Below are 14,629 nucleotides of genomic sequence, written 5' to 3'. Positions count from 1 at the left end.
TACACCTACGGGCTACATTGCATCGAGTTCGAATCATTCACTCGACTGCTAAGCCTACGGGCTACTTCGATCGTTATGCCTATGGGCTACATTGCATCGAGTTCGAATCATTCACTCGACTGCTAAGACTACGGTCTACTTCGATCGTTATGCCTACGGGCTACATTGCATCGAGTTCGAATCATCCACTCGACTGCTAAGCCTACGGGCTATTTCGATCGCTATGCCTACGGGCTACATTGCATCGAGTTTGAATCATTCACTCGACTGCTAAGTCTACGGGCTACTTCGATCGTTATGCCTACAGGCTACATTGCATCGAGTTCGAATCATTCACTCGATGACTAAAGCCTACGGGCTATTTCGATCGCTATGCTTACGGGCTACATTGCATCGATTTTGAATCATTCACTCGACTGCTAAGTCTACGGGCTACTTCGATCGTTATGCCTACAGGCTACATTGCATCGAGTTCGAATCATTCACTCGATGACTAAAGCCTACGGGCTACTTCGATCGTTATGCCTACGGGCTACATTTCATCGAGTTCGAATCATTCACTCGACTGCTAAGCCTACGGTCTACTTCGATCGTTATGCCTACGAGCTACATTGCATCGAGTTCGAATCATTCACTCGACTAATAAGCCTACGGGCTACTTCGATCGTTATGCCTACGGGCTACATTGCATTGAGTTCGAATCATTCACTCGACTGCTAAGCCTACGGGCTACTTCGACCGTTACGCCTATGGGTTACATTGCATCGAGTTTGAATCATTCACTCGACTGCTAAGTCTATGGGCTACTTCGATCGTTATGCCTACAGGCTATATTGCATCGAGTTCGAATCATTTACTCGACGACTAAAGCCTACGGGCTACTTTTATTTCGAGTTCGAGCAATCACTCACTCGACCATCATGCCCACGTGCTACATTACTTCGAGTTCGAATCATTCACTCGACAATTAAAGCCTATAGGCTACTTTCACTTCGAGTTCAAGAAAAGCGCTCGCTCGACTATTACGCCTACGGATTATATTTCTTCAAATTCGAATCACTAACTCAACTAGTAAGCCCAAGGGCTACGTCACTTTGAACAAATCAATATTAGAGACTACAAAGTCCAAATTTGATTGAATTGTTAAGATCCTTGTGAAAACATTTGTAAAGGCACGCATAAAGTCTTCACAAATCGGCCAAAGTTGTCTATATACAAAAATTTCTACATGTTTACAAACATAACTATGAACTAAGCTTCCCGATCACCCTCGGATCCGCTCTTGCTACCGTCATCATCATCATCATCGCCATCAGAAGCCAAGGCTTCAGCTTCGAGCTCTTTAGCCTTTTTTATTTCTTCAGTAAGGTCGAAACCCCGAACATGTATCTCCTCAAAAGGGTCTCCCTCCGAGACCTACATTTGGCAAGTTCATCAATCCAATGTGCTCGGGTGCCAGCAGTATCTGCTGCCTCTCGTGCCTCCATCTGAGAAGCCTCGGCATCAGCCTAATACACGGCAATAGACTTATCCGCCAAGATTTTTGATGACTCAACCTCGGCCTTGGCCTCAGCAAGCTGGGCTTCAAGATCCTCGACCCTCTTAGCTTGAGCCAAACTCTTTTGCTTAACGTTTCGAAGCTGGACATCGGTCGATAACAAGTTGGTCAAAATGGTCTCTTTTTCTGCAGCCAGGCGATCGATAGTCTCCTTCCACCGATTACATTCGGCTTTGATTTGACCGACTTCTTCCAGAAGTGACCCGATCATTTCAAACTTTTGCTGCAGCTGAGACAACGAAGGGTTAACTTCCGCAGTCGAGTCAAACCCATACTTTAACAGAACGAGGCTCACATGCTTGTCAAGTTCGGCCTCTTCTTCACGAGCCTTAGCCAAATCCACTTGGAGGTCCTTTATAGCCTCGTCCTTTTGGCTGTAAAGAAGCCGCAAAACATCTCTCTCACGCGAGACCTTCTGAAGCTCGGCCTCATACTGGCTAAGGTCAACCCGAAATCTACTAATGGCCTACACAGTAGGGAAAGAACACGAGTCAAATTCGAAAAAGAACAAAGAAACCAAGTATAATAAAATCATTACCCGAGTAATAAAACGTTGGGCCTCTTCCAGTAGAAGAGAAGAATCCCCGATATCGGAAGCATCACCGACTCCGGTAAAGCAATCCCGAAAGGGATCCCCTGCACTAGAGCCTCCGCCCATATCGGGGGTCTTCAATTCTCGAGCTTCCTTTAACGCCTCCTCAGAAAAGGCGGGAAGAGAAGGCGAATAACCCATTGTCATAGTCCCGAGTGAATCACTCGGGGCGTTCCGATCAAGACTCTGGATCCCGGAGTCAACCTCGACCAGTACAACTACCATCGGTTCAGGAGCTTCGGTGGCCATGATAGCTCTGGCAGATCGGGACACCAAGGCCGAGGCATCTCCTTCTTCCTCTTCTTTTTCTTCATTTTCTTCTTCTTCTCTCAGCCATTGGAAAAAAGGGAAATTGCTTTCTTCCTCACCCTTTGAGTTTCGGGCTCGGGGCCCTCTGATCGAGAGGCAGCTTTGCGCTTCTTGGTCCTTTCTTCACTGCTCGAAGGCCTCAAAACGGCATCCTTGGTTACGCCTGCATGAAAGGAAATCGGTAACGAATGGAGCACAAAGAGCGCTTCGAAGGAAACGAGAAATAAAAACTTACCGTGGTTCTTGGCTTCCCATCTGCCTTTAGCCAAATCACGCCAAGCGCGTTCGGTATAAGAGGAAGTCAAGGCTAACTTCCGAACCTAATCCTCGAGGTCGGGCACCGCTTGTGGCATCCAAAGGGCAGCTGTATATCGGGAAGAAACATAAAATAAATTCAGGAAAGGATACAAAAGGCGATATCTTATGAGAATAACTTACGGTCGAAATTCCATTCCTCGGGGAACGGCATCTTCTCTTCCGGAATGAGGTCACGGGTCCTCACCCGAATGTAACGCCCCATCCAACCCCGATCCTTGTCTTCGTCGATACTTGACATCAAAGCCTTCGATGCCCGATGATGAAGTCTGATTAATCCTCGAAAGATTTGAAGCTGATACAACCGTATGAGGTGATTTAGGGAAAAATCCAGCCCCCCGGCTTTGGTGGAGAAGAAGCGAAGTAGGATTACTATGCGCCACAGAGAGGGATGAATCTGACCAAGGGTGACCTGATATTTCTTGCAAAAATCGATGATCTCCGGGTCGACCGGACCCAATGTGAAAGGATAAGTGTAAACACTTCCCTCCACATGGGTGACGACACTCTCTTCGGGGGATGGAATTTGCAACACGACCTCGGAATCCCAGTTGTAGTCTTTTCTAACGGCCTTGAGATGACCCTCCGTTATAGAGCACATATACATCGACACGTGCTCGTATAAACTCGGGACGGATAAAGGATTCTCAACCTTAAAATCGATCTTTAGAGTACACGGGCCGGGAATGTAGTCATAGGTAGACGGCTCTACCGGCGCCTTGTCGCCGGACGGCCGTGAAGAGGAAGCTTTCTCCTTCTGAGGCACAGTTTTCGAAGTCTTGGCCATTTATATGGGAGGAAGAAAGACAAAGGAAAGCGAAAAATTGACGACACCAAAACTCTGGTAGCAACAAGAAAGGAAGAAAAGATGAGAAAATTTGGGGGATTGAACGCGTGAAAGAAGTAAATGATAGTTGGAAGAGCTATTTATAGGCTCGCATCGTGACAGTTCAATATCACAGGTGGCCGACCGCCGTCTGACAAGCATTAAATACCTTGAAAGGCTGAATCGATAGGACAGCTATCACATACGTCATAATCGATCCCTGTGAAACGTCCGCTTATGACCCAATCGAACCACCAAAAATCACATCGATTCTCACCGCATCCTTCGTGAGAAACGAGGAGACTATCTGTATACGGTCGAAATAGATTTCGGCCTTCCTATGTTCGATCTAGTTAGAGTGTTAAAAAGTCGGAATGAGATTTTGGGAATGAGCTCCGAAGTCGGTACTAACGAGCCTTGAGCCCGAAGGTCGCTCGAGGAGTCGGCTCGATAACCCTATCGAGCCCGTGACCGAATTGATCCGCAAGGCACTGCTTCGAGGTCGGAAATGCGCGACGCCCATCTCAAAGGTCGAACTCGAGCCAAGACTGGAGGGGCCAACCCAGTAACGAGTTCGAGCCAGTATCGAGATCACAGACAAGAGCCGTTACGATCGCACCAAGAGAGAGAATCTTGACGGGAATCAAGGAAGAGACAAGTCATCATGGGCCTTCTACTATATGTTTTATTTTATTATTTTTTGTAATGACCTTCTTCTATAAAAGGGGGAATCCTTGTAAGCTAAAGGGGAGAGACAAAGAAAAAAATCAATTCTCAGATTGAAAGATATCCCTTTGTGTTTGTTTTACGTTATCTCATTCATTCTTATTGCCCACTATTTGCATTCTCGTAGTCAAGAATATACATATCTCTATTTATCTACACGATTTATATCGAATTGTATCGCATATCCTTAGAACCATACACAAAATCTAACGTTATCCGATTTTTTCGGTAAACAAATATATGTATAATTCATATATAAATATGTACATAATAGAATATAATCATTTATAATCTATATATATTGGATGGAGAAAGTAAACAGTGAATTTGGCATGCTATTTGTGTAAAAGTCCCATAGATCAAACATATGTAGAAGTGACACCAAGGGTCCATGGAAAATATTTTCCTCGAAAATGTTTTCTTGAAAAATGAGTGATTTTATCACTTATTTTGGAAAAAATTTTGGAGAAAAATGAGTTCACGAGGAAAATATTTTCCAAAACATTGTTGAGCCAACCAAACATGGGAAAGTTGGAAAATATTTTCCCTCATACCAAACACACCCCAAATAACCATTCTAAAAGGATGTTATTTAGGAATTAGCCAATACGTTCTGAATTTTTATTTTTCAGTTCAATTTTTGGGGACAAAAATGTCCAAATTTTTCCGAAGTTAAAATTTTTAAATCAAAATTTCATAATAAAATAAGTGCTGGCTAATCTCTAAATAACATACTTAAGAATTGCTGTATGTGCACCTATTGGCCCATAGATTAAGCCTCTCCGATAGCCCGTATTCTAACTGTAGTTTGCCCATTGAGAGACTGAGCCCTTTAATATCTAATTGAATCAGCCCAAAAGTAGAGTTTGCGGCCGAACACTAATTGCAAAAAAGCCCCCTAAGAAAATAAAAATCGAACAACACCCAAATCAATATGTCTGAATAATCAAATAGGAGTAGTAATGACGAAGCTGAGCAAGAACAACAATTTCATGCTCTGAAAGTCTACTGACACTCAATTAAATAAATAAATAAATCTTACACTATTTCTCCACACCTCTCACTTCATTATATGCGTCATCTACATAATCATTCAGTGCCCAAAGAGAGCCATTTAATTTTGTTGACAATGGAAGAACATAGCAGAAATCTCTGAAATTTTTTGAATTTATTTAGAGGAGATGGGTAGAGCGATCTCAGTTTTATTGCAGCCGCGGTGGCTTCTGATCTTTCTTGCTGTTTTAGTTCTTATCTTTCTTGCCTCCTCCTTCTCCCAAAAGGTACAATTTTTTTGTCTCTTTTTTGTATTTTGTTTCTTTCTTCTGTTACATCTGTAAGTTTTAGGTAATTAGATAATTCAATGTAATGGTTTTGGATCTGGTTGTTGTCAAAATTGGATTGATTATAAATTATGTTCATAAGGTGTTATTAGGCATTGATTCTTTATTGCAGACTTAAAGCAGTATTAGAAAAGATCTCATTTTTTTCTCACAGTATAGAAATTTACTCATTTACCTGCTAAGTTACTTTGTAGTGATTTGATAGGCTTGCAATGTCTTTAACGACATTGTTTGAAGCAATGCTATGTTTTCTGCACGCATTTAATAGTGATAGGGAGCTTAGGATATTGCCTAGTCAACGTTACCAGCTAAATTAAAAGGGGAAGGTATTTCATTTGTAATATATTTGTGTGAGATGTGAATAATTAGTGAGAATCAATTTCATGGAACTTATGGTGGTTAGATTTGGATCGTTGTGCAATGCGCTTCAAGCGATGTCAGGCCAGTTTATGGGAATGATGACTGATTGGTAATAGGTTTGATGTTGCCCACTACTTTTCCAATTGGAGAGCATATGAGAAGCAAGATAAGGAGGAGCAAAGGAAGGAGAAAAAATATTTTGGAATAGAGTTTCTTCAGAACACAGCTCAAAAGGCTAGTCTTGGAGCCTCCCAAAATTTTGAGATGTCAGCTGCTAGCCTGCTACACAATTAACATAGTATACCTTTTTCTATAGTCTTGGAGTTTCCCTTGAATCTGCAAGTATCATTGACTAATGATATGTGATCTATAATTTCAAGATAAGTAGAATCACAATCTAACATTGGTTTAGCTTTCTGCATGTCAATAGAAGACCAGAAGTTGTGCAATCATATCTCATCCCCAATCTTTGGAATCAAGGTTTCCAGTTTCCTTGAAATATAAATTGAAATGATCATCTCCTGGTTGGCTCAAACTCTCAGTACTTGTTTATTTGTTCCATGTGCTATATCTGGATAAGGGATGATAATTGGTAATGTGCAAATAAACTTAAATAGAAAGATGTGAAGCTTAGTCATGTACCATATTCTTCATGTGGCAGATCGTCATTTCCCCCTCTAGTTTTCATTTTGTAGCATAGCTTTGACATTGTTTCTGCTACTTAAGTTCATTTGAATAGAATTTCTTTAGCCATCTCAGTCGAACCAGTTTAGAGTGGTCGGCTCTGTTTCTCCATGCATGCACAATCATTTTGGTATAATCAGTAATGCTATTCGTATGGAGATATATATATAGATGTTGTATAATACACTGTGTTTGGTCTGGCGCAACGGAGCGCACATATTGATTTACATTTTCGCTAGGTGAAATATCTATCGTTTCTGTCTGTTTATTTGGTACAAAAAGATAGAATAAAAATACTTACCCTCTTATTTGCATCTAAATTGGAGGGACTTGTGTATCCACCCCAGTTATTTTACATCTTCAAGCAGTCCCTATCCTCAAGTTAAGGTATCTATCGCCCTCCTCTCCAAACCATAAAAAAGTAATTCTAGTACAGAAAAATTAGGGGAATGCTGTTTGGAGGACATCATTGTGTGATTCACATTTTTAGAGGTTTATACTAATAAGACAAGCTACTAAAAAGTTAAAATCTCATCTATCTATTTTAGCTTCAAACTATTAGCTGGAGTTAGAATCTGCTATTTAAAAGCTATAAGACTAATTCTGGAGTCTCATTTGCAAGTTTGTCAGTATCTTCTATTCTATTTCTAAGAACCCCTTTTGACCAGTAGTGATATTTTTTGCTCCAACAGTTTACGAAGAATTATTATTTGCTTACCTGTTTAATTTCTCAGGAATATGAAAAGGTGGAAGAGGTGTATGATATTACCCACAGAGTATTCTTGGATGTTGATATAGATAAACAACGTGTAGGTATGGACATCTTCTGCTGACGTTCTTATTTTGTTTGATGCCATTTACTTAATAAACAACAGATATAAAATTCCCAAATCAAGTGCCCCCGCCCACAATTAAAGAAAAAAGGAAAGAAAAAAAAAGGAAATGTAAATGGGTTGAATCAGTGACCTGGTATTCTTTTACTGAGGCTTTCCTTATTATCCTTTCTGAAACAGTTTCTCACTATGTCGTGCTGACTTAGTTACTTTTCCCTTTTTGCTTTAACTAAATCTGTAATCTATGCTCATTGCTCAACCCCCCTGTTGACCACTTCACCTTTTGATTCTCATGCTACTAATCGATGAAGGATCGGGATGATTGCACTATCTTTCCATCCGAAAAACAAAATTTTATGCATGACATATAATGGCTTGATCTATTAATGATTAGAAAAGCTGTGACTGGTATGGTGTGTGCTTCGTTCAAGGACAATAATACTTGTGAACTTGCATTGCACTATGCTATCCCTGTTCCCAGCTAACATGGTTTAGAGTACGATGTTTAGGTATCCAACTTCGAGTTGATTTAGGCCTTTAATTAATTGATCTTTTAAGAACAAATGTTATGCTTGAAACCCCATAATGATTAGAAAAGCTGTGACTGGTATGGTGTGTGCTTCGTTCAAGGACAATAATACTTGTGAACTTGCATTGCACTATGCTGTCCCTGTTCCCAGCTAACATGGTTTAGAGTACGATGTTTAGGTATCCAACTTCGAATTGATTTAGGCCTTTAATTAATTGATCTTTTAAGAACAAATGTTATGCTTGAAACCCCATAACTTGACCACTCCTTTTAAAAGTTAAAAAATTTAGAAATTGTTTAAGAAAATCATTATGAAAATACTTATACAAACATAAGAAGATCTTTAACCAAGAAAAAGTTATTTGATTCTCCAAATAATAATTGTACCATGTAAAGCAGGATAGATAGAATGTAATATATATCTAACGAGCTGCCCATGTTGAAGAGGAAAGAAGATCTTTATTATTTTGATGGTTTTTGCAATATCCTTGGATTTTTGCACGTTGAAGGCTGGGAAGATTTTTGTGTATCAATGATCCAAACTTCAAATGTTTGCAGGAAGAATTGTGATTGGATTATATGGGCAAGTTGTACCAAAAACTGTTGGTACGTCTTTATATACCTATTTTCCATACTTTGCTCTCCTCTTCAGTACAATACTTCCATTCTTGTTGCTTAATGCCTGCATTTTTACTTCTGTGCAGAGAATTTCAGGGCTTTGTGCACAGGTACTTCTGTTAGTGTATAATTATAACTGGCACAGTTTTTGACTCCTTAGTGATACACACGCAACCACTTACATACATATACTTTCACACACGTATACATATTACAATACTTTGACTGCAATTGCTGCACTTCTTGTTGTTTGACTCAGGGGAAATGGGCAAGACCGCTGATGGAATATCTCTTCACTACAAGGGAAAGCCATTTCATCGTGTAATACCTGGATTCATGATTCAAGGTGGAGATATTGTGTCGGGTGATGGAAGGGGAAACATTTCCATTTATGGTGGTCCCTTTCGTGACGAGAATCTGAAGATAAAGCATTCTCATGCAGGTCTGAAGTCATCAATTGATTGCACTCTCTCTCTCTCTAGAGGACCAAAGGCAAATATTTGTATTCACATAAATGTGTACATTTATAAGCTTCTTATTTTTTGACTTTTGCAGGTGTTATTTCCATGGTGAACACAGGACCCAACTCCAACGGCTGTCAGTTCTTTATACCGACAGTGAAGGCTAGCTGGTAAAGTTTTAAAATTTAATGACAGTATTTGGAATTAACTTGCATCGATTAAATCCAAAATGCTTCTCAGTCACTCAGACACAAAGGTTTTAACAGGCCTATTAGGTGTATGCTGCAATCCTTTCTATTATACCTATATCTAAACCAGTGAATGCCTCGCAATTCACAAAATGATTTAGCAAAGAACCACAAAATGTGGTATCTGAAATAATGACCCCCGATAAATGATTTAGCAAAGAATAGTGGACCGTAGTGAGCTCGTTTTATCTTTTTTCATTTATAATTTAATACTACTGTTTTATTGGTGCTAGTAAGAGTTGTCTGATTTTAGTCATTTCTGCCTTAGCAACTGTCTACGGGTTAGGTAGAATGACACAATCTAGCACAATATATCGTCTCCAAAATGGTTTAAACATGCTGTGACTACATAGATTGTTTTTCCAGAGAGCAAAGATAATTATTTAGTGAAGCAATAAAGCAACTAGACTCCTGTAACTTTTACTTCAGCACTTCCTTGCTGCTATTTATGAATGAAATGAACCTAACCTTTGTCAAAGAAAAACAAATTATCTAGTGAAACAATATTCCAGATGGGTTTGTCCTGCATTGCTTAATAATGTTACATCCCGTCTTATTATGGAGGAACCAACCCTTGAATGTTCAAAGATTTCTCGTAGTAATACTAAAGCTTACAAGCAGGTTGGACGGGGAGCATGTTGTATTTGGCAAAGTTATTGAAGGTATGGACACGGTATATGCAATAGAGGGTGGAGCAGGAACCTACAGTGGAAAACCGAGGAAAAAGGTTATTATTGCAGACTCTGGGGAAATACCTAAGAGCAAGTGGGATGAGGACAGCCAGAGTTCAACTTCATAAAGATTTGTCAAAAGTTTTGAAGTTACTAACCAGCCCTATATATCTTTTCTTTTATATCACCAACTTAAATTTTTATGGTGCTAATTATGAGGTCATAGTTGATCCTAGAATTGGTTGTGAATATTTTGGGTTTTGTAGAGGAATTGAACTGAACCTATACACATTTTCTTTACATTCAAATTCCCTAGTGCCTTTGTTCTCCATTAGGACCAGAAATAGTTACTGCTAATAATATTGTACTAAGATGTGTTTAAATAGTGAAGAACCTGTCGCTTCAATTTGGAGATAATGAAATTGTTTTAGTGAAGATAAGCTATAATGCTATATAGGAATGAATTTCCATTACCAAGTTTCACTGAGCTGCTACTAAAATCACTGTGCATGTCCATGAGGATGGATCAACTTTTCTCCTCTCTCTAAACTTTTCATAATTCTAAACAAAGTAGAGTGGTTTCTTTCGTTTTCTTTCTATGCCCAAATCAATTAATCATCTCATGTGCTTATTCCACAAAAGAATGTGCTAATGTCGGACTTCAACATATCTCTGTCAAAGCCAGCATAATCTAACACCTAATGAAAACTGGCCTAAACAAGAAAAAGCGTCATAAGCTGCCAAATAGGAACTCCTACACGCCTATATATTGTTCACATGTACTCTATACTATAGGGCCAAATATATTCCTCTATTTTGATATAGCCATGGCCCGATTGTGAGCACCTAATTTTTGACTATATTTGAATTTTTATCACCTTCTACTATGTAAATATTTTCAGAATTTAATATATATTTTTTAGCTTTGTTACACTTATATATATATATATATATATATATATATATATATATATATATATATATATATATATATATATATATATATATATATATATATATATATATATATATATATATATATATATATATATATATATATATATATATATATATATATATATATATATATATATATATATATATATATATATATATATATATATATATATATATATATATATATATATATATATATATAAAATAAATAAAAATTAAATTTTTTTTAAAAAAACAAATTTTGGATGGGAATTAAAAAATAGGAAAATTAGAAATATAAAATTAAAAAGTAAAAGTAAAAGTAGGTGGAAATTATTTAATAAAAAAAAAGTAAAAGAAAGTGAAAAATTAAAAAAAAAAAAAAGAAGCAAAAGAATGTGAAAATTTAAAAAATAAAAAGTAAAAGAAAGTTGGAATTAAAAAATAAAAGAAAGGGTATCTGATTTTTTTTAATAAAAGTAAAAGTAAGTAGAAATTTAAAAAAAAAGAGTAAAATAAGTGGGAAATAAAAAAGGAAAAGTAAAAAAAGTGGATTTTAAATATATTAAAAGTAAACAAAAAGTGAGAAATTAAAAAATAAAAGTAAAGGAAAGTGGGGAATTATTTTTTTAAAAAAATAAGAAAAATGAGAAGTGGAAATTATTTTTAATTAAAAAATAAATAAAATAAAATAAAAAATAAAAATTCCGAAAACATTTCTATAAATAGAAGAGAAATGAAATGTGAGGAAAAAAGGGGGAGAAGGAGAAAAAAAAAAGAGGGAGGAGGGAATTGAGAGAAATTTATTTTTCTTCTTCTAGGATAAGGGAATTTCTACTCGTGTCATTCTTTCTTCGGCTTTCTTTCAAAAAATCCAGCAATTCATCACCTAAACTCCAGCCCCGAACCAACTGGAAACCAAGCTAAAAAGCACCACAAAAACGAGCCGAAAATCCAGCGAAACAGTCCCCTTTTGTATAGAAAACAACAACTCAAAAGTTGAGTCGTCGAGTTCGAGCTCCATTTGTCGATTTTGGTTGAGGCTCCATTTACATCCTTGTCCATTGTCCAAGCTTCAAAACAGTCTTGTAAAGGTCCATTTCTCTCATCATTGTTTTATTAAGATATTATGCTTGAATATATAATTTGATCTTATTTAGATTCATGAAGATTGATTTTTTTTTTCTGTATTAATTGTTAGGTCTCATTAGCTTTGTTAAATTTTGCTACTTTCTTGATGATTAACATGAAGATTGATAAAAAAACATGATTTTTGGGCACGTAGTGAATGTTTGAACTTTGGTGATAAAATCTATATCTGCTAGTTGAAATTGAAAAATGAGGTTTAGACTTAAAAGAAAAAAATAATGATTGGGCCCGGTGTTTGGGCTTTGCTTAATGAAACATGTACTACTGCAATTGACTAATTGATAGGGAAGTAGCTTGATGAACTAGTAACTGGACATACTCATTAATTGGCTTTAAAGGGCCAATTATACTACGATCCAATTTAATTTATGTGGTCCAAAATAGTTTTTGTCATGCCCAATTTAGTAAGAGCAAAAGCTGACCCATTTTTCATAATTGATTTTCATAGCTCTTGACCTTACACAGATCTCAAACCCGTAAGGAAAAACAAATCATGAACACGTGCTAGTTGCTTTAGGCGCGATTAATAAATCATCGTGACTATGGGTATGGTTCCCGTGGCATGGTCACGATACGTAAACCCCAACTCAAGTGCGCGTTTCACGCGACTTGACTTCAACTTCGAATAATAATAAAAATAAACATGTTATAAATCGCGGGTGCGTTTTACGTGACGCGATTCACAATATGTACAAAAATAAATGAGTTTGCGACATCGCGACTTGTTCAAATAAGTTCCATAAATAATTAAAAGCGGTTAAAAGGAATAAAAATGCACATATGGGTTTAAAACATGTATTAAATCAGATAACTAGGCCAATTATTAATAGTTGAGCGACCGTGCTAAAACCACGGAACTCGGGAGTGCCTCACACCTTCTCTCGGGTTAACAGAATTCCTTACCCGATCTTCTGTATTCCCAGACCATAAATAAGAGTCAAATTTCCTCGATTTGGAATTCTAAAATAAATCGGTGACTTGGGACACCATAAATTATTCCAAGTGGCGACTCTGAATAAATAAATAATCTCATTTTGAATAATGTCACTTAAATTGGAAAAACTCCCTATCCCCTATCCCCTCGGGAAAAAGGAGGTGTGACAGCTCTTGCGACTCTGCTGGGGACAGAATTCGAGCTTAGAATAGCTGTTATACTTGGCTTTTATTTATTATCTGATTTTTACGTGTTTGAGCCTAATGTGCTAAATGCCGCTTTTTACCGCTTTTATATTGCTTGAACTGTATATAAAATTGTTACGACACTCTTCTTCTCTCTGAGTCTTCTAAATCTTTTGGGAAGCGTGCGTTTCGCGTGGCTTCTTTTCTGTTAGAGTCATACTCTTAATTTTAGAACGAGAATCGGACAAGTTATAAAGCCGGTGAAGCTTCTATATTCCCGGTACGCTGCCCCCCCGGCTCGAGTTGTCCGCTCGGGTAAGCCAGGTTTAGAACAACACACTCAGGATTTAAACCTAGAATAACATAGCCTCATGTTGGATCCCTGGTAGGAACGTTTGTTTGCATCACGTGCATTTGACTTTGGGGACTCAACACAAGGATTAGGTCCGTCTAGGATCGGTGTACCCAATATAAAAGACCATCCTGATGCATTTTTACATGCTACTTGTGCATATGTTTGTTTCGGCTTGCATGTTGACCGGTTTCTAGAATAGGGAAAGAAAATCAAAAAAGAAAAGAAAAAAAAAACAAGAGTGAAAGGTAGGTATTTGAAAATTTCCGAAACTCTGCCAAAAGTTTGAAAAAAAAAAAGAGAAAGAAAATACGCCAATGTTTTCAAAAGTCACGCTTCTTCCCCTGTTCCGTCAAAACTGACCGAACTACGCGGGTCTGATTCTCAACGGATGTGAGATACGTAGGCAAACCTCATCGGTTCCGACCCACAATTTTTGAAAAATCCAAAAATATTTTTCTTTACTTCACACTTTAGAAAAGTCTTTCTTTGAGACCCCAATTTTAAAATAAATTCAAAAATATTTTCTTTTCTTCTAAAAATCCAAAAATATTTTCAGAAATTTAATATTTTCTTTTCTTCTAGAAATTTTTCCTTGTTTAGAAGTCTTTCCTTAGAAAATCCCAAATAAAAAAAATTAAAACCAAAAATATTTTCTTTCTTTTTAGAAGTCTTTCATTCGAAAAAAAAAATCAAATCAAAATCCAAAAATATATTTTTTTTCTTCTTTAGAAGTCTTTTTTCGGAAAAAATAAAATAAAAATTTAAATTCAAAAAAAAAAATTCTTTCTTCTTTAGAAGTCTTTCTTTTAAAAAATTCTCAAAAAAAAAAGAAAAGAAATATATTTAAAAAAACATAACAAAAAAAAAATCAAAATCCAAAAATATTTTCTTTACTCTTAAGAAGTTTTTCTTTCAAAAATTTCCCTCCAAAAAAAAAAATATCAAAAATATGTTCCTTGTTATAAGTTTTCGTGGTCTGTTTTGTGTATGAGTAAAAACA

The 14,629-nt window shown here is 37.0% G+C and overlaps 1 protein-coding gene across 1 annotated transcript; it reads left to right on the top strand.

Annotated features, from left to right (window-relative positions):
* The first annotated feature begins 5,266 nt into the window (after positions 1–5,266).
* On the top strand, positions 5,267–10,570 carry LOC107787161 (peptidyl-prolyl cis-trans isomerase CYP21-1). The gene is made up of 7 exons (XM_016608690.2): positions 5,267–5,606; positions 7,445–7,523; positions 8,631–8,678; positions 8,777–8,800; positions 8,950–9,132; positions 9,246–9,321; positions 10,021–10,570. The coding sequence occupies exons 1-7, from the start codon at positions 5,508–5,510 to the stop codon at positions 10,196–10,198; spliced, it is 687 nt and encodes a 228-aa protein (XP_016464176.1). The 5' UTR covers positions 5,267–5,507; the 3' UTR covers positions 10,199–10,570.
* Positions 10,571–14,629: the final 4,059 nt, after the last annotated feature.

The sequence above is a fragment of the Nicotiana tabacum genome, chromosome 19, assembly GCF_000715075.1.
Source record: "Nicotiana tabacum cultivar K326 chromosome 19, ASM71507v2, whole genome shotgun sequence".
Taxonomy (NCBI): domain Eukaryota; kingdom Viridiplantae; phylum Streptophyta; class Magnoliopsida; order Solanales; family Solanaceae; genus Nicotiana; species Nicotiana tabacum.
Note: the sequence above shows the minus strand (reverse complement) of the source record. Positions and strands in the feature narration are given on the sequence as shown.